General features: G+C 29.2%; 1 protein-coding gene across 8 annotated transcripts in view; it reads right to left on the bottom strand.

Moving 5' to 3' along the window:
* LOC107448785 (multiple PDZ domain protein) overlaps positions 1–22,032 on the bottom strand; it is a 684,699-nt gene that overhangs the window by 485,556 nt on the left and 177,111 nt on the right. For all 8 annotated transcript variants that reach the window (XM_071183400.2, XM_071183406.2, XM_071183404.2 and 5 more), the window contains one exon: positions 8,276–8,410. In XM_071183400.2, the coding sequence (XP_071039501.2) occupies positions 8,276–8,410 (135 nt within the window). The remainder of the gene's footprint in view (positions 1–8,275; positions 8,411–22,032) is intronic.

Genomic DNA, 22,032 nt, shown 5'->3' with positions numbered 1-22,032 from the left:
TAGATCAAAAATAAGCACCTTTAAGCACTTTTTAAAAACGCTACGCACCCATGATCAGTGATGTTTGTCAGCTTACAGCTATTGTTGGTGGGGCAAAAAAAAAAGGCGTTTTAATGAGAGCTTCTTGATTATTCATTTTTATCATACTCAATCAGTGCGGACATGGATGGTAAATGGAGAAGATTTATCCGAATCAGTATTTTGATAAAGTTAACACTCATGGCGCATATTTCTGTAAAACTAAATAGTGTAAAGTTAGAGGTAAATGAAATAAAAAAGGAAGCAAATAATCAATTTCAGCAGGAAAATAGCTTGTTTCGATAAATCTCGACCATTATATGTTAGCCGCGAATATTATTTTTAAAGCCAAATAGTTTTTTTTTAATTACCGAATATTATTTCTATTATTAGTGAGATGTGCTTACCGACGAACGTGCTGTAATAAATGTACGTAAAGTCATTGAGATGGAGAACATATAATGATGACGACAAATAATTATTCCAATGGTGACGAACGTGTTGCTATCAATGAGATAATATAAATTTATCGAGAAGAACAACAAATAAAGAGAGAAGACTAATGGGCATTTTAATTTACTTATATAAGAGCATATTTTAAATTAGAAAAACATTTTACATTATTTTGCTTTTTTTTAAAAAAATTATGTCGTTAATTGCCTTTCAGTTTATAAATGATTGCGGAGCGTTAATAATTATCAGTTCAAAAACTATTTACTATATTTTTTTCCGCGTATGAAGAACAGATATTCAGGATCGTGAAATGTAGATGTAAAGAAATATGAAATATATCACATTAATATTTAGATATTAGGCATAAATAAAACTAAATTAAACTAAAACTTAATTACGAAACAATGGCATAGTGAACTAACATCGTAAATTGTTTAGTTGGCTAGAGCGTTCTACCCTAGTTTCCCTGTAAAACTATTTCACAGCCATGAATGTTACATTGCAGGGAAACAAAGAAACGTTAATGCTTGTTGTCAAACGTTTTCAAGCATCGGCAAAAAGAACAGCCGTTTCCATTTATAAATTACATTTTTACTTATAATTAATTAAGGTTATTTAATTGATAATTATCAATCTAATAAATTTGTAAGATGTCTAATTTTGAATTCTAAATAAATTTTCCAGAATTATTCTAAATAAATTTTCCAAAACATTTGTGTTTCGTGCCCAACGGTACTTAACCTGAATGTAAGAACCGAGTATAATTTTTGTACCTGAGACATTACTTAACCCAAAAAAGTTTTAAAATGAGTTAAAGTGAATATTGAGATATAATTTTTTTTAAGAATTTTTGTTAAAAATATTTAAGATTGCAGGTAAGTTAGTAGTCTTTACAGATTAAAATTTCCTTACATATTAAAATTATATGAAGAATCGGCATTTTTTTCTGACAATAAACAAACTGATTTTAACTATAATTAAACACTTATATTCAGCGATCTAACACAAATCGTAACCTTCAATTTATAGAACAAATTAATTCAAAATAACTAATTTATTTTAATATCAGTAATTTTACAATTTTCTAAAATAAATAACTTTAAAAATAAAATATTAAAATAAAATTATTTTAATTGCTTTCTAAAAATGTACTGAATGAAATCAATAACTTCAAATGGCTTACTGTATAAATAAAATTTAAAGCAATATATTAACAATTTGATATTTTATTTAAACCTAATTTGACAGCTCAACAGGTAGCTGTTGAACACTGATTTAAAAGTCAAATATTTATACTATTATGATCAACAGAAAAACAAACAAAATTGAAGATATTAGCGCATTTAAAGATTTATTTATAAAATCTAGCATCTAAAATATTTCATATAAAATAAATTTCTTCTAATTTATCATTATATTTGACAGCATGCAACAAAAACTAATAAATATACTAACGAATTTAAAATACATTTGAAAAATATAAAATTTTAAATAATTTTTTAAGAATGCATTTTCTTTTTAACTTAAGTTTATTCTAATAGAGAACAATTATAAAGATCAATAACTAGAAGATATCAGCAAATTTTTAAAAAAAAATATTTGTAAAACAAATTATTTAAATATATACTTACAATATATTTCTCTTAATTCATTTTTATATCAACGTGAAATATTGTCAATATATATGAAATAAAACATACCAACGAATTCCATATTACATTTTTAAAAAAAAGTTTTAAATACTTTAAATATTCTATTTTTTTTTCCTAAATTAGTTTTATAATATATCATAGAAAATCATATCATAGAAAATCAAAATATTTTATATATATATATATATATATATATCATAGAAAATCAAAATCTTATAAATAGAAATAGAGAACGAAAAAAATAGCAATTATGTAATTAACTAGATTACTGCACAACATTAATACATAGGGTAGGAGTGCCTGCCCAATCTGAAAAATTGTTTTACTGCAAAAAAAAGTAAATAAGTTCCACTGCAGGAATTGATAGAAGGCGGAAAAAGGAAATAAAATATTTGTGTTAGCTGAACTGTAAAAGTGTTTCACTGCTTGAAAGGTTACTAAGCAGTGAAAACAAATATCCCTTTTTTCCACATTCCTTGTAATAGTAGGGGAAAAGAATGCTATTCTGACAGGGTACTGAGTTGATTGGGTTAAATTATTATGAATTTCCAACGGCATTTCATAATTATTATTCAATTGATTTTAATATTTCATCAAATATATGATTGAAGACACATACTAACGCAGATGTTAATTATTTCAAAAACATACAAACAATATCACGCTAATGAAATTAATTTCATTTTTGGCAGGTAAAACCTAATTATTTTTAACATAATTTTTAAAGTCACTAAAATTCAAAGCAATCTGACTTGACTGCCCTTTTAAAAAAAAAAAAAATACTTAAATAAAATATAAGGTAAATATCTGAGAATTCAGGATTTTTAAATTATTATTTGCCTTTAAAAATTACATGGCACGTTTAAAACAAATAATTCACTATTTAAGAAATAATTTTGATTTTTCTGTATAAACATTGATCTTTGAAATGTCAATTATTTCTCACAAATTCTGCTAAGAAAATTAAATTTGACTTAAGTACACATAACAAAAAGTTAAAAATTCTCACTTTTGAATAATCACAACATGGTTAATTTGTAGAGATTACTACAAGACATCGAATATTTTATTTTTAGTTCTAAAATGCTGGTATATATTGGCATTGATCTAGTTAACATCGATTTTCTAACAGTCAATTTAATAAGACTTGCTTTAAGTACTTAAAATTTATCAGCTGTGAAAAATGCTAATGACACATATAAATCAAATAGGTTACTGAATTTAGGGATAATTAGGGTAACACTGAAAATTGAAGAAAAAAAATTTTTTTTTAACATCAAAATGAAACAAATCTAAGCCCCTAAATTTCAAACTTACTGTAAGAAATAACGTTTCATTTTGTTGTGTTAAACAAACTTTGAAAAATAATAATAAATATAAAAAATTTTCCAGAAACGCAGTAGCATTCCACTTTCACGTTGAAAATATTTTTAACATACAATGAGAAGTACAGCCATCTGTTGAAGAAATTTTCAACTACATAGCTTTCCGTAACACAAAAATGATGTAATATTAATTCTCTTGACTGAATATTAAATCTTAAATTAAAGAATATAATGGTTATACAATGATGGCCTTTCATTCTTTCAAAAATTGTTTTTATCCGCTAACAAGAGTAAAAAAAACCACACCTTAAAATTCAACGACTAAAATAATATAATTTGTAAAAATCAACGTATTTAATCCCTGATGTTGATTTCCGCAAGCATATGGTGTGTAGATTCTAATAATTCAGAGGAACTTAAAACTATTAAATGTAAATACATAGAAAAACTTTATTGCATCTTTATTTATTAATTTATTTTTATGTTTTACTTTCATCAAACTGATGTCTATAGCTTTTTCTTCATCATTAGGTTGGAGTTTTAAATTTAAAATTTTTTTTAGGATTGCAGTTAGATAGTTTTCAGGATAGCAGCACCCAAATAAAAATCCTCCCTCTATTTCTTTTGTACAAACTTATTTAAAAAGAAAAACTCTATTTCGACTATAATATTCAATCTACAATAAAAAAATAAAATAAAAATAATAATTCTAAGATTAGAAAATCTTTTGTAATATTTCTAACTGCATTCATTAGCCCCAACTTAAATAACCCAAAAACTGCTGATTATTTTAATGTACTGTAATTAGAAAAGATCCAAAACAAAACATTATAGAGGAATCAGAAATCTATTTTAACAAACTTGAGTATCATAACAATTCTATAACAAACCGTTTAAATGCTAACAGTATCTGAAATTATCTTCTAAATTTATTTTAAACTACTTTAACAACTATTGTAATGGTATTAGCTATAACTATGTAAATATTTAATTTGATTATTTTTGCATACATAACTAGAAAACATCGGAGCCAAGTAGGTTCATTTTACATTATTTATCATAACATCATTAAATTTTTTACCACATATTATATTTCTTTTTATATATATATATAAAAAAAATAAGCCAGTTTGAAAAAAAGAAGGGGAAAAAAATCTTAGTAACATTCATTTAGTAGTATGAAATATTAATCGAAATTTTGTTTATAGGGGATAAACGATTTATGTAACATTTATAATATTTCCTTTTTTATTTCTAAAATTTTAAGAAAATAAATGCACATTTAATCACTTACGACGAACTATTAATATACAAACTATTTAGTCTTCTTAAAAAGTTTATTTAAAGGCTAAAAAAAATTTTATGATTCATTAATTTAGAAGGGAAAAAATAGGGAAAATAGTTTGGAAAAAAAAAGAGGAAGAGAGAAGAACACATTTTTAAAATTGTTAAATTACTACGGTCAGTTTTTTTTTCCTTAACATGAAGTACTATAATGATCTGATATTATCGAAAATTGAAAGAGACAAATAAAACTTGATTCTAAATAGCATTTTAAGTAAACGCATCGTGCTGCCATCTATACTGTGAATTTTCAAGTTTAAAAATAAAGATGGTAGATTTAAAAGTTTCGTTTTTAAAACATTTGTTATTTTTTACTCATAAGTAAACTGGCAGAGAATTTTTCATTTTGATCCAGATTCAACTGTAAAAATTATCAGTATTAATTCAAAGTGCATGTTATAACGTTCGTTTTCAAGAACATTATAAGAAAAGAAAGCCCTCACATAGTTCCTGTTGTTCAAAAATACTGCCATACAGCGTTTGTCTTAGCCCAAACTAAAATACTATTTTTATTTAAGAAGCTATTTACACGAAAGCAAATTTCCATATTTTGAGCATGGAATTTTTTCATTTTTCAAATTTTTAAGTCAGGGTTTAAAAAATTTAGAAAAAAAAAAACCTTGACAAAATTATGGGTTCCAGACACCGAAGGTTTCCAATTTTGTTGGCTATGAATTCCCAGAAGTTCCAGCTTCATTTAGAGGACCTTGAAAGACGAAGGTATCGGCATCCATTGAAAGGAGATACCCAATTGTCGACTAAGCATACTAAAACTTTAAATTTGAAATCTGCTACTTTTTTTTATGAGTGGAAATTAATTTCTTTAATAGGTGTATATTTGAATAATGCAAAATAGTCTATGAAGAATAAAATATCACTTTCAAACAAATTGAAATATTGAAAATATTTTGTTTGATGCACTTTTTTTACCATGGAATAATATCCACTAACATTTATATAAAAAACGAATTCAAAATATAGATTTATATTTTTGTAAATATTTATTTTATTTTCAGTGCAAAGTTATTGCTTTGTTTTTTTCTTTTTTTTTTTTAAATTTAACTATACTTTTGTTAAGGATCATGTATGTTATCGAGAAGTTTGCGTCGGACATCTCCAATGTTGTGCATACCACTGCTCCAACATTATAAATTAAGTTCATTAGATGCTCTGAATATGTACTAGATCTGTACTAGATGTACTTAAGTTTACTAGAAGCTCTGAATAATATGTTGAAAGACCACTACTTATTTAGAAAATATCTAACATGAAGAATGGAGTTTTTTCCGTGGTTAATTAAATAAAATTCGAACTTAGGTTTTATCACAGTTAGGTATGAATTCACAGGTAAGGATTCTAGTCTAGTTCCAAATTCATTTTTAATTTATGCAAAAGTTAAGAGAGAGAGAAACTTTATAAACGTTAAGAATGGTTAACAGAGAATCATATTTAGCCTCTTCCAGGGTGCACAGCTAGATTTTTCAACAAAAAATAAGCACCTTTTAAGTACTTTTGAAGCACTCAAAAAACATTTTTAATCATTTTCCAAAAAAACAAAAAAAAAATCATAATTAGGATCTATGCAGAAATAAAAAAAAATTTCTATCATTTAAAGGTCTTAATTTATAAATATAAAATTTACTTAATCATGATAAAATAAATAGTTTCAGATAAATATTGCAGAAAAATTTGCATTTTTTTGTAATTTCGAAAAACAATTGACAAGACAAAGAAAAAAAAATATCTTTAATAAGATAGAAAATTAAGCACTTTTCACAACCCCGAATAAAAAAAGCAACATTAACATAAAAAACAAAAATCAAAAATAAGCACCTTTAAGCACTTTTTAAAAACTCTACGCACCTTGCCTTTATTACCTCAAACCATATGTGGGGGGGGGGGCATCGCTTCTTAGCTTCTGAAAACACGCCGTAAGAAAATTTATAGTTTTACCCTCACTGAAACATTCATGAACCTTTAAGCTTTCTGGAATGCAGAACATGTAAGTTATTTGGGTAGAATTGCACATAAGGGAAGTGATTTTCGAAAAATGACGCAAAATCGCTCGAAAACCTAAGTAATTTTAAATATTATATAATTTAGTTACTCTGTTCGTTCTTTTGACTTAGTAGCTTTGTGGTTTGTATGAAGCTTTTAAATTTATATTTACTTAATATTTAAATGTAATAGAGTCAAGAACATGCAAGTCCGTGTATGTGTACCTTCATATGTATGGCGAAATTTATGACAGGGTAGAAGTCAAGTAAAACCGCATTGTATTACCAGCATTTAATTGTATATCCATTTAGTAATATTGTATGTCTATTTTAATTAATTGTTTTATGCTGTACATACATACATTTAATATTTTGTGTTCTTTTCTCATAATTTTGAAAATTTTACAACCAAGGATTAGATAATTCTTTTATAATTAATGTTAGATTCTTATCAATAATTACTTGTTTTGTGTGATTTGCATAATTAAAATAGTTTTGAAACTGCGATTAAATGCAGCTTTGAATTGCACTTTGATAAAATTTCAAATTTTAAAAAAAAAAATTATAATAATAATTCTATATAATTATTTGATTTATTAATTATTGTATTTTAATTGAACATAATATAACATGCATGCTTGTTCCTACTTTAGGTGCAATTCAACTTGTGAAATATTTAGAACTATTTTAAAACCGGAGGTCCGCGTGTGTATACCTAAAATTATTAGCCCCTGGCAGTATAATTCATGTTTTGTTTATCTTATTACGACTTAGAAATTCGTAAAATAGAAATTCGTAATTATAAAATATTTTTTTGAAATATTTCTTTATAATTAAATCGTGAAGAGGTTATTTTCGAATTTGGTTATTTTATTTTGAATTGGAAAGTTTTATGCGAAAAACAGATGTAATTTTTTATAAATTAATATTCTTTTCATAATGTATTCAATCTATTGTTTTTTTTTTTTTTTGTTTTTTTTTTCTCCAAATTTTGCTGTTTTTTTATCGGCATTTTACTTTTAAAAAAAATATAAAAATAACGAAAATATTAAATAAATTATGGATAATTAGTGGGATATAAATATAATAACAGGTTCCAGAAATCATTACTGATTTAAAAAGAAAGTTTCAAACAGCGGAACCCTTTACTCTTTCGCGAAAACCTAGAGTTCCAAGGAACACCTTTTGAAAACCGCTGCAAGACCTGAATCGGTCAACTCTAAAACAGTTTCAAAAATGTAGTCTGTTTTTTTAATCATCTCGTTGACAGCGCTTTATTTATGTTTAAGTTGCCATTGCTTTGATGACTATTACTATACCTAGGCTGATTAGAAAACAAATTGAAAAAATACAAAATAATCAACAATAAAAATCCAGAAAAAGCAAATCAAAATGTCTGTATTCGGGTTATAATAGAACTGGCAGCAAATAAAATAAAAATTCTGAAAATAATTAAGGGGAGGATACGAAAGAATCGAATACATACCCTGTCCGCAACACCTCCAGGCAATATGGTTTTAACCACCACTCCGGTACTGCGGCCACCGATAATACCAAACCCAAGTCCAGAACCGTCATTGAGTAGCTCTATAGATTCAACCTGAGCCCACTCAGTGTTTAACTAAAATGAGAAAAGAAAAAATAAATATTTTAATCACATCACAAAGAAAAGATTTAGGTAATAAATGAAGTTTTCAACGTAGATACACAACTGAACACCACCTGATGAAAAACAGTTGAAATCGAAAACATTTTGTTGGATATACCTAACTGAGCTTAATTTCCGATAACAAACATATTTTGAAAGCTTATTTACATTTTTTTTATTAATATATAAAAATAATTTCATGTGGTTAAACTTTCTTTAACGTGTTAATATCGTAAAAAGTTCACGATATATTAAAAAAAATACATACCTGTTGAGAAGATATCCAAAACATTATAACATCTTAGCTATAGTTTGTCTAAAGCAAGAATTCCCCGAGGTATTCGTCTGGACCTGTGGCGGTGACTATGTTAACGAGGTATAACCATTTAAATAAAGTAGGGGTGTAGGGTCATTGTTTAGAAAGATTTTGGCTTGGTCTGGTCAGCGAGAAAAAGGGAATATTTTTCTTTGATCTATTGTGTTAGCTCTGTCTAGAATGAAGAGAAGCTACCTCTTTGAAATGCGCTATTCTTGCTCCAATAGGAGCAGTCAGTCTCAGACTTGGTGGCAGGGGAGTTCTAACTATAGACAAACTACATACTTTTCAGTTCAGGTGTTATTGAGCGTTAAAGATAGATAATTATCATTTTAACATTAATATTAACTACGCGAACTTCGGGAGGGGGGATATTGCAAATACTAAGTAATAGTTCTGCAGATAAACGTCACAGTTAAGACCTTCCTTAGCAAACTACATAGTTTTTTTAAAAAAAAAACATTTTTTGCATGTATATACGAAAGAAGCTAAATATAATATAACGATTAGAGGCAAACAATGTACACTGATACATAAAAATATAATTTCTAATTCAGACAATATGTAATAAAGCTATTGATAATAGAGTACAGATTTAGACAAAACAAAGACAGGGCAAACAATTTCTATTTGGTAGAAGAAAGTTCTAGAATTAGAAAACTGATAAGTACCATCCTCTTTGTAAGAGGTAAAAAGCTGCACCACCTAGGTAAACAGAAGGGAGAAACTTATAAGGGAGATATTGATATCGAGACAAATGAGGTATTATTTTCTATGCATTTTTTTACGCTGTATCAAATGATACCAAGTTTAAGACAAGAGAACAAATAGTGTAGTAGTTATAATGGTTTTACGTATAAAAAGTACGATTTTATATTTATATCGTACTTATTTATGCCTCCAATATCTTTATCTAGGCAAGTATTTTTTTTAACGCTAAATCGAAAGAAGCAAAACCCAATCAATAGAAGTGGTAGTACCGGAATTGCAAAAGGTTTTTATGCCCAAAAAGTACAATGTTCGACTTTTCATTGAATCGCATAAAACCAATCAGTCCATAGAATAAATAATTCATAAACTTACTGAAATTAGTTTTGCGATAAGTTACAATCAAAATAATTATCGCAATATCCATTCGAGTATTTTAGTTCCTTTTGTTCTCATGATTTTTAAATGACAAAATTTTTTCTCGACTTAGACCTCACAGTCCTTGTTTTAATTTAACCTTGGGTAATTTTTTTTCATCGGCTTAGAAAAAAACATTTAATATCAGATCTAACTGCATCCCAAGAAATAAATTTTCGATAATGATTTATTATTTCGATAAGGATTACGACTGTTTAAACAATAAAAGCTCTTTTCAACTATAAAAGATTTTTTTTTATAGTTTAAACCAGTTAAAAGTTAAAATGTTATTTATCGCCACCGCGTGTGATCAAATTCAAGACAACAAAATAGACAGTAGGTAAAAAGTACTCTCAGGAAGTTGAAAAAATTAAGATTGCCGAAATTTGTAGAGAAACGTTTTCTATGATTATATATAAATGAATATAAATATGGAATATAACTAAATCGATAACAAAAAAATGATAAAAAGTATGAGCATGTGGATATATACAGAATAACTTTCTTTCAAAATTTATACACATTAAAACAGATTTTGAAAAATCACGTTTCTAAGTAGGGCAAATTATATTTTTGCCATTTCTAAAAAAAAGGAGAGGGAAGAAAAGTTACATTAAATGCATCAAATGAAACCATGAAATAAGAATTATATTTATTAAATAAGAAAACTGATTCTCAACCAATGTGCCGCGGCACTTTTGTGTGCCGCCAAATTCTTAAAATGTGCCGCCAAATATTAGAAATGATACAATAAAAATTATAATGCTATTTTTTATTGTGAGTAAAGTTTAAATTAAAGAAATATACTTTTTATAATTTTTCCACGCTTTAACCGTGTGAACATCTTTGTCGGCGATTGTCTTATCTCTGACAATCTTAAAATAAGTTAAAATAAGATGGAAGTGCTTAAATTGTTTGTTACACACAATTTTAAAAAAGGTTGAAATAAGTAGGAAATTTAATGACTATTAAAATTATTGATTAAGCTAATATTAAAATTATTGATTAAGGTAATATTGAGCAAGCTAAATATTAACTTTCAAACGGAAATAAAAGCTGATCATTAAAGTAAGCTATGAAATTAATAAACAAATTAACAAAGGACAATAAAGTTGTAAAATATAAAAAACAAATCAACAAAAGAAAACTTACAAAAAAATAAGCTAATAATTAATAATAAGCAAAAAAACTAGTTAAAAAGAAATCACAAAAAAATAACAGTTAAAGTAAAAAAAAAAAATAATAGAGCTAACAATCAATAACTGGCAAAAAAAAATTAACTAATAAAAAATTAGTCAAAAGAAATAATTATTCCCTTAATAAACGTGCTTTTGTAGTACAGATTATTTTATTTCACATTAAAAATTATTATCACAAACTATTTAACACAGTGCAAAATAGGTAAGTAAACAACTTTTAATCTAATTTTTTTCATTGCGTGCCGTCAAATTTCGAAATCGTTATAAGTGTGCTGCAACAACAAAAAAAAGCACTGCATTATTCATTGCATGCAAATTTATTACATGTATATTCATTATATTAGATAAAAAATATTATGTAAGAAAAATATCTATTATATATTTTGAAAGCTGGGGACAATAATAATATAAGAAATACATGTATCAAATAAAAATATAGGAAGAAAAAAAAAGTTAACTTAAATAAAACTACATATAATAAAAGAAATATATATATATTATATAAGAAAAAATGGAAGAAAAAAATAGGTGCAATACATAAAACGATGCTGCATAAATAAAATATATTTATTATGTAAAAAACAAGAATCAAAAATAAGTACAACTGCATTACAAAATACAAAATGTTTCAAAATCGTTTATACATTTTATATGGAAAAGTTAACTATTTACACTATTTAGCCCAACAACTTATTTTTAGAATCATCCATAAAGAAAAAATGTTAACCCTCATCCTTGCTTCTTTACAACAGATGTTCAGAAATCCCAAGAATTCGAGAACGAAAATAAATTTTGAAATTGTTGAGAAAATTTTCTCCTGGACACGAGAATTTTCGTCTCTCAGGCTAGCAATTTCATTCAAAAACGTTTCGATTTTTCAGAAACGCAACTATCAGTATAGCGTGAAATTCCTTTCGGTAGAAAAGTATTTTTCAGAAGAAAGAAAAAAAAATACACAGACAGGAAAATAGTGGATCGAATATTTTGCAAGATAAAAAGAATCGATGGATGAGGAAAAAAATCGAGACCGGAATTTTAACTTGTAGAGACACATTCTTAGGAAGGTAAAAAATTGCAACACGGATAGTTTACTTCATTGTCTTGAAGGTTAAAAAAAAATCACAGAAAAAGCTAATTATATGATTGAATAAAAAAATTGGCAATTACACTAGGTATTTCTTTAAGAAATAAGGAAAAAAACAATGAGACGGTTCTAGTGATTAAAAGATGCGCTAATTGGATAAAAAAAAATTGATTCATACATGTGTTCCGTCATCAATATATTTAAGAATCCTTCACCAAAGTGAAGACAAAAAAAATTTAAAATAAATCGAAGAAAAAAATAAAAACGCTACCTTAATCCGACGTATCCCTTTTGAGAAGGACGAGGTGCCCAACACAATAATTACTTGATTAAAAAACTTCTTTAACTTCAAAAATACGTTGACAGAAATTAAAGCGCTCAAAAATAGGCCCCTACCAGACATTAATTAGAAGAAACTAAGGTGATTGGAAATGAAAGTCGCCAAAAAAAAAAAAAATAATAATAATAAATAAAGGTTAGAATTTAGTAAATCGCTGGGAATTTACCACATACATTGTCAATGCGACATTGGCTACATTGGACAAACCATTGTATTTTAAAAATCAGACTTAAGGAATACGATAGATGTGTCTGTTATCTATACGATAAATTATCAATTGCTGCATACTGTTGGAATCTTGAGCGAAAATTCAATTTCGACAATGCCAAAATTATTCCCTCCACCCTCCAATCACATCAGCTCATCTAGATGCTCTACAATCTTATTTCATTCATATGAATGTTAATTTTGTTGTTAACGACATCTGTTCCTCACCACCTCTCCATACAGAGTGGAAATGCATTTTACCCCTGATTTGCCCTTCTCGGACACATTGGTTTCACTTGTTATGTTTTTTCATCTTTATATTTGTTTCACTCTCGGCTACTCCGGATTTCTCACTTTTATTTTTTATTTTTCGTAGGTAACTGTATATTTTATAGTTCAAATCACTTTTTGTTTCCTTGTATTCAGGTCTACCAAGTCTTGAGAATGGGCGCCTGTTTTTGAGAGTTTGAAACATGTTAACTATCCTTTCCATCTGCATATTTTTGAAGCCAATAAAGTTTATTAACTGAGTTAAATTTTACCGCTTCAGCATTTTGGAATTATTTATTTAACATCAATATTTGTTTGATTGCCTTGTGAAACTTGTAGGTGTTTTTGATAATAAATTATAAAATTTTCATCATAAATTAATGTTAAGTGGTAAATATGAATAATGATACTGAATATGGATATTAACAAATAATACATTTAAAAACGAAAGTAAATAAGTTTTAATTAATTTAACTTAATAGAGTCTTAGAAAAACGAATGATATTGAGTATTTAACTCCTAGAAAAGATGGCTGTTAATATTTCAGTTCAAAGTTACTTCAGTTTTTCATTCAATTCGTTAGATTCTTTTATACTATTAAAAAATAAACATTTTATAAAAATGTTCTCCTAAAACAACGTGTACTGAAATAATAAAAAACAAGCTTCATTAGCATTGCATATGGACAATTTAGCATAGAGGAATGAAGAATTATAAAATAATCTAAAAAAACTATAGCAAATTGTGTTGGAAAAGAACTCGAAAATCGGCAAAGTCTTCCAAAAAAATTATAAGAAGTTTAAGAATTTAAACAATAGGTTTTCGATTCTTTGATATTGTGCTAAAAAAAAGTCGATTGTTTTAAAAAAAAATACCCTATGACTATTTGCAAATAACAAGGGATAAAAAACGCCATGCAAATCAGTGCTCTCGTTTTTGAGTTACTAGTACAGACAACATACACTATACAAACATACAGACTTTCATTTTACGTAGAGTAGTAACGCCGCACGAAACACTATGCATAATAAAAAATAATAAAAGAGAACTACTACGTTTCAAACATAATTTCATTAATATTGATAATGGGCTTAATTTGTAGCAATGATAGTAAACACTTTTATCTACCATGTAGCAAAAGATTGTTTGCTGCGACAAGCGAGTTTAAACTCTTACAAGCATGCAAATATAAAGAGCAAACTAAACGGTAGAAATAAATTAAAAGACTTTTGAAACTAGGTAAAATAAAGATCAATTTCTAAAACTAATATATTCACAACTTCTGAGACATGATCTCCATATCCTCGAGCTACAATATTTCACTTTGAGTCAAAGTAGAGGAGTTTAGTTCGTGAACAAACAAAATAATAAGAATAATGTATGCAGTACGAATTAAGCCAGTAATAATTTTTAAAGTTTAGACAATGTGTTTTTATCAGGCCATTAACTATAACACTCAATGATTTAATTCATGACATTGCATCATTCGTCTTCTTCACATTCCATTTCTGCCTATATTTCTGATAAAATTATAAACTGTTTAGGGACCGGCGTGCAGTATACTAGCTATTTCAAACACACCTTTATGATCGCTAACATTTTGCTTTTTAGAAAATAATTTATAAAGGTTATTCTCAAAACATTCTTACGAGAAAAAGCAAAAATTTTTGACAAATAAGCTTTTTTTGATAAAACCAATTAAAAGAAAATCTAGCTGTTCTTTACCTCGTGCAACCTGGACCAACCGTGTTTACCAGAACCAATTAAAAAAAATTTAACAGGTGTACTTTTTTTTTCTACATAAACTGCTGTTTGTAGAAAATGCAACACCATGAAGGAATCATCAGAATCAAATGAAATTCGCAGCAAATGTCAATTATAGGATATTATGCAAATTAATAAAGTTTCAGAGCCATCGCGCGTGCGTGGCGCGCGCAGCGCCCTCTGAATTGATGCTGAAAGCGTATAAATAAAGTGCTGTAGCGGGACGTTGAAAATAGTCTATGATTATTTGTTAGTGGCAAACGTTTAGTGAGACCTGAGTATGCCTCCACGACGGAAGAATAAGAAATTCAAGCAACTTACGGAGTTTGAACGAGGGAGGATAATCGGCCTTCGAGAAGGAGGATTTTCCTATCGCGCAATAGCAGCTCGTATGCAGCGGAACAGTTCCACAGTGATGCGAGTTTGGAAGCAGTGGACCGACGAGCACCGAACAACTCGAAAAACAGGCACTGGACGACAGAAGGTGACGTCTGAGCGCGATGATCGACACCTGCTCCGCATGGCGGTGAATGATCGCACAGCTTCCTCCAGGCAGCTGGCAGCACATTGGTCTACTGCTACAGGTGTACAATTGTCGGCTTCGTCAATTCGTCGTCGTCTGCTGCGCCGTGGATTGCGTGCAAGGGTGCCATTATACAGGATTCCCCTCACGGCGGATCATCGACGGCTGCGTCGGCAGTGGGCTCTTGAGCACAGAGACTGGCGAGCTGATTGGCACCAAGTTGTCTTTTCAGTTGAATCACGCTTCAATTTGTGGACCCATGATGGCCGTGTTCGTGTTAGACGTTATGCCGGTCAACGCTGCCTTCCTGAGTGTATTATTGAACGACATAGTGGTCGAACACCCGGAGTTATGGTCTGGGGTGCGATTTCTTATCATGGACGATCCAATTTGATACGAATTGAGGGTAATCTCAATAGCAACAGATACGTCCGTGAAGTGCTACAGCCCGAAGTCGTTCCTTTCCTTCAAGGCATCCCTGGAGCTATCTTTCAGCAGGATAATGCACGCCCACATGTTGCGCGGACTGTTAGAGACTTCTGTTCAGCACAACGCATGCAACTTCTTCCTTGGCCTGCTTATTCGCCGGATATGTCGCCTATTGAGCACGTGTGGGATATGGTTGGTCGGCGTCTCACTCGTGATCCGCGTCCTGCAGTTTCCAAAGACGAACTTTGGTTGCGCCTACAAGCGATATGGAATTCTCTTCCTCAAGCAGATATTCAACATCTGTTTGACTCCATGCCACGTCGTATAGCAGCACTTATTGAAGCGCGTGGTGGCTGCACCAAAAACTGATTTCGGACGCTTAATTTGTTTCTTTTGTTTTGAAAATTTCATCATTTATTTGTATCAGTACAAGTCGTTTCTGCATTGAATTTCATTTGATTCTGATGATTCTTTCATGGTGTTGCATTTTCTACAAACAGCAGTTTAGATAAAACCATGCATAATTTTTTTTTCCCTTTCACTTAAAATGGCTGGTAAATATTTTACTTTAGCGAGAAATTAAAGAGAACGTTGTTAAATAAAATCTCCATTATAATCTAATAATCAAGATAAAAATATTTCCGCGATTTTGATGGCTCGTACGCACACTTTACTGAAAATTTCAATCACTATTTTCGTTTATTAAAAAAAAAAATTCTGTTAATACAGCGCACAATTTTTCTTCAAGGCTTCAGTAGTTTGTGTACTTGTTTACTTAAACATTAAACTTAAGGGGGGGGAAATAAAAACCAGAAAACAAGGCTTCAACCGGTAAATCAATGATCTAGTCTAGGCGGTCAATTCTGATTTTTTTTTTAAAATAAAAATAATTTTAAAAAAAAACATCCCAGAAATGATTAGACGTTGCTCAAAATGCCCCAATTGCTCAATAATAATAACTATGATCTACCGCTAGCTGTCCCGTAGTCTTTCCCCCCCCCCCTTCTTTAGTTACATACACGGTTATTCATAATTCCCTCCGGGCAGGAACTAGATCGTTTTTATAAAATATACATTATTGCGTTTAATAAAATATAAATACAGTGCATTTGTAAAGTGATCCTAACAATAAAAAGGTTATTTTCTTTTTTAATTCTCTACTAAAAAGAATTAATGAGTTATTTTTATTCATCATGGTTGTCGAGGAGGAGAAAAAGAATATCGAATTACACTGTTTAGGTTAATGTAATTTCGTTCTTCCACCACATTTACGCGTAATCCATCGCCAATTCCACCTGCAATCGCCAAGTTTATAATCCATGGTATGGTTTGGCAATTCGCGAACTGGACTATCGCATTCGTGTATGCCGTGTGACCAAAGGATCACACATAGAACACCTGTAATGTATGTAAGTAAAACTCGAACAGTTACGGAATAATTTCATATATTTCTTTTTTTCATATTCGTCTTCTTTTTACTATAACGCTTCGAAACCCCGGAGGGAATTATGAATAACCCTGTATTATTGTACAAATAACACACGATTCAAGTCTTGCTAGAGATTTTGGAGCAATCTGTGTAAGCTTTAGTGTAAATTAAAAAATAAATAAATAAAAAGGTATAAAATTCTGTATTTTAGAAACTATCAATGCAGGTTTGCGCTTTTAATGCGCAAATAAAGCGGAAAACAAAGGCTCGTGAAATGAAAACAAAAATTTGTGTCATACCAGAAGAACTGACAAATATACTTCTAATTACTTGATATTTTTAGAAAACAAGTCATTTAATGTTTCATTTGCACAATATTTTTTCATAAAATTTACATTTAAATGAACGATGATCATCAAATAAATCCATTTTCACAATGATTTCAATAACGAAAAACTTTGAACTGAAATAATTCCAAGAGGCGAGGTCCAGTGAGGGAATTCGAAAACTTTTTCAATAAATATATTACCATAATTTTTCTTTTCTTTTTAATATATAAACTCTTAAATTCACGTTTTACATAATTCCTGTATTTTTCAGATCGGTGGCGGTATTACTTGGATAAAAGAAATTTCAATTTCTGATTCTCCTTACATAATTACTAATAGTTAAGCTTAACCAAGCTATACCTCTACGTATGACAACATAGCTCCGGTATCGTTTTGTACTCTCACATGGGTGGACAGGTCATATCGTGTCACTGCTTCCAATCCATCTACTTTACTAATGACCCAGCCAACAGTAGTAGTGGATGGATGTGACAAATCACTAGAGCAGAACTACTAGGATCAAATTCCGTTATAAGAGTCACGATATTTATCGTTAATTGCTATAAAATCCTTGTAAGAAACAGTTTAATTATTACTAGGGTGACCAGACGTCCCCGATTTCCGGGAATTGTCCCCGGCGAGGACCTCGTGTCCCCGGTCTGTTTGCGTCCCCGGTTTTGTCCCCGGTTATAAAATTGAAAAATTTTGTGTAAAATATTTGATAAAAATATGTTATATGTAATTTTTATTTTCTCAAAAATTTTCCTACAAATTAATGTAAGCATTGAAAATTAAATATAAACTAGTTGTCTTGACCTTTTTTATAATTTCAATAACAGATGGCGCAACTGGTACTGTTAATCAAGAAAGAATTTGTTTTGGTATTTTTTTTCTTCCCTTTTTCAGTTTCAGTTTAGATTTAAGTCATTATGTTGGTATCATGCTCTGTTAAATCAATCAAAGAAATAAAAGTAAATGTCCGGTAAGATTTTGAAAACTTATTTGTTGTGCTAAGTTGTCATTATTTTCATTTTCCCACATCGTATTAGTTTCTATAAATTTAATGATATTCTACCTAATTTTTATGATTTTTCCATTATATAGGTTTATGATTTATTTAAGGTTCATTCCACTAGTTTTTAAGAACACACTATAACTTATACTACAGAAATTTTGGAGCACATAGCTTTAATATCTAGTTATGTTTACATTTTTACTAGGCTGTACGCCAGACATGTTTATATAAGAAAAGAAGTTTAAAATAAGACGTAACATGAATATTAGTTGCTGCTTTTAAAACAATTAATATCTTGGGTTACATAAACTGCCAATATTAGCTAATTTCCACTTAAAACAACAACAATTACTACATTTCTGTTTTATTTTAGAAAAATAACTAAAACATTTCATAATCAGGTAAACATTTTATAAATATCTAACCAATAAAGTATAAAACCATTTTTTATGCAATTGTTATTATTATCACTTACGACTAATTAATTTTTATGAATTCTAATTTTATTCTACATTTTGAAAACCTCATAATTTGTTATCGTAATAGATATTTAGAAAAATATTTTTATTTCTCTAAAATAGATGTTAATATGGCAACAGAAACAAAAAAAAGAAAATGCCATTATTTGGATGGTTGGAAAAACGAGTTTCCATTTATTGAACCGAATCCTGATAATTCTTCCAAAGTAAAATGTACAATGTGTGGAGCAACGTTTTCAGTTGGAAGTGGAGGACGAACAGCTATAGCAGATCACATTCTTACAATTAAACACAAAGAAGCTTTGGCAGCAAAAACAAAAACGAAATCCGTCAAACAGTTTTTTCGTAAGCTGGAACCATCCAAAGAAGAGTTTGACTTAGCAACATATGAAGGAACGCTTGCATTTCACACCATTCGTCACAACCAATCGTTTCGCAGCATGGACTGTACTTCAAATTTACAGAAGAAATTTGTAGACAAGAAATTTTCTTGTGCCCGAACAAAATGCGAAGCTATCGCTGTCAATGTTTTTTCTCCGTGGGCATTTCTTGAATTGAAGAAAGATTTACAGTCTGTTCAATTTGTAACAATATCTTACGATACTTCCAATCACAATCATGTAAAATTACTTCCTATTTTAGTGCGGTATTTTCAGTGGGACTGTGCTAAAGATCCAATTAATAATAAACTTGTATCATTAAACGAAATTAAAGGAGAAACTGCAAAGATTTTATCTTCAGAAATATTAAACGCACTATTCGAGTTCCAATTGAAGGATAAAATGGCTGGTTTGTCTGCGGATAATACTAACACTAATTTTGGAGGATTGTTAAGAAGAGGAACAGAAAATGTTCATACTAAACTTCAAACTGAGTTAGGAAGAGATATTTTTGGTTTTGGGTGTAATGCGCATATTATACATAATGCCGCTAAAACTGCTTTTGATTGTTTGCCTGTAGATATTGAAGTTATGATATCTAAACTTTTTAGTTATTTTAAAATTTACACAGTCCGAATTGAAAGACTGAAAGAATTTTGAGAGTATGCTGACCAAGAATATCATCAAATTTTAGGACACATTCATGTTAGGTGGTTGACATTACTTCCTGCTGTAGAAAGAATTCTTAAAATTTATTCATCTCTTAAAGAATTTATGTTGTCTGAAAAAAAGTGCCCAAAAATCTTGAAGAATTATTTTGAGAGTGAAACAACCGAGTTATGGTTGTTTTTTGCGCATTCGCATGCTGCAATTTTTAATCAAAGCATCTTGAAAATTGAAAGCGATGACAAATGTGTTATTGAATCTGGAGCTGTTGTCAAGGATTTGATATTTAAATTGAAAGCACGAAAGAATGCCAAATTTGTTCCACTTGTTGTAAAACCTGAATTGACTAAATTGATTGCTGAGAATATCATTACTGAAGATTCTTATTTAGAAACGTCGAAAGATTTCTATGAAGCTGCGATTTCATATTTAGAAGCTTGGAACGATAACAACGATGATATGTCTGATTTGAAGTGCCTTCTTTTAGATTGTATGCCTTCACGGTCTGAGTTCGACGAGGCAGTTCTGTCTCTCTCTTCAAAATGTGCAATTTTGAATGTTAATTCCGACGATTTATTTGACGAGTTTACTTATCTTGAAGGTTATTTGGATGCAAAAGACGATAAATGGTACCAATCCGTACACATAACAGACAAATGGCGCGAAATAAACAATTATTTTCAAAAAAACAATTATTTTCAAAAAAACAATATACCATTTACAAATATCAAAAGAATTGTTGAGCTTTCAATGTGCTGGCCAAGCAGCAATGCGCCTGTAGAACGGGTATTTTCGCGCATAAATAACTATTGGACTGAAGAAAAATCGCGAATGCATGTGAATACAGTGAAAGCGGTTTTATCTGTACTGATTAATTTTGATTTTTCATGTGACATATTTTCTCAATTACTCGAAAAAAATCCTGAAATTTTAAAGAAGATTCATTCTTCAGAAAAATACGGTGTTTAGAAACAGTATAATTTTAAAAGCAATACAATTGTTTTGTTAACAGATTTTAAAATTGTGTAAAAATGTTATGATCACGATTTTAAAGATATAATTTATGTACTAAATTATAAAAAAAATGTAAACGAAAAAAAAAAAAATATTTTTTAAGATAAATGATCAAAATTTTTTTCCAATTTTTTCTGTCGATAAAAGGGGGGGGGGTAGAGATGAGTGTCCCCGGAATTGCCCGAAAAAATCTGGTCACCCTAATTATTACGAATAGCTTGGTAAAAGTTAGGATACATTCAAAATTTGTTTCGCTCGTATAATATTTACCAATTTATTTTTCTATAGGAAAACGCCTCAATTAGAGAACTTTTCTCTCTTTTTTTTTTTTTTTTTTTTTTTTTTTTTTTTTTTTTTTTGGGCATATCCTTTTACTTTTTTAGTTAATATCGCTGACGCGTTGAGGATATGAGGGATACAACATTTATTTATTTATTTATTTAATTTTTTTCATGTAGATCGATAATATTACGATGATATTTTCCAGATAATCAGAAAAGCTAGATCTTGTTTCAGAGGTCTGTACAATTTTCGGAGAGCCTCAAACATAAAATTAAAAACAAAAATAAATGTCTATAAGGCTACCGTACGTTTCGTTCTTCTGTATGGTGCCGAATGCTGGTGTCCCCGGAAATCAGAAAAAGAAAAACTTGAAAATTTTCAAAATAGATGCTTAAAAATAATACTTAAAATCTTCTGGCCCAATATTATAACAAATGAAGATTTTTTAACAAAAGCTAATATCCCATCTGTTAATGAAGAAATTTTAAAAAGATATTATATATCTTATAATTAAATATATAAGATACATATAATTTTTAAACGAAGAATAATAAGATATACATAATTTTTAAGATAGTATATGGCTCGGCTATGTACTAAGAACAGATAAAAACAATCCTGCAATTGTTGCAAGCTCATGGGCGCCTGACGCAAGAAGAAAAAGAGGGAAACCGAGACTAACATGGCAAACATGTATTAAGGAAGATCTTAGTAGAGCAGGATTAACTGGATGGGAAAACACAT

This window comes from Parasteatoda tepidariorum, chromosome 7, assembly GCF_982258835.1.
Source record: "Parasteatoda tepidariorum strain Cologne lab strain chromosome 7, Ptep-v5.0, whole genome shotgun sequence".
Lineage (NCBI taxonomy): Eukaryota > Metazoa > Arthropoda > Arachnida > Araneae > Theridiidae > Parasteatoda > Parasteatoda tepidariorum.
Note: the sequence above shows the minus strand (reverse complement) of the source record. Positions and strands in the feature narration are given on the sequence as shown.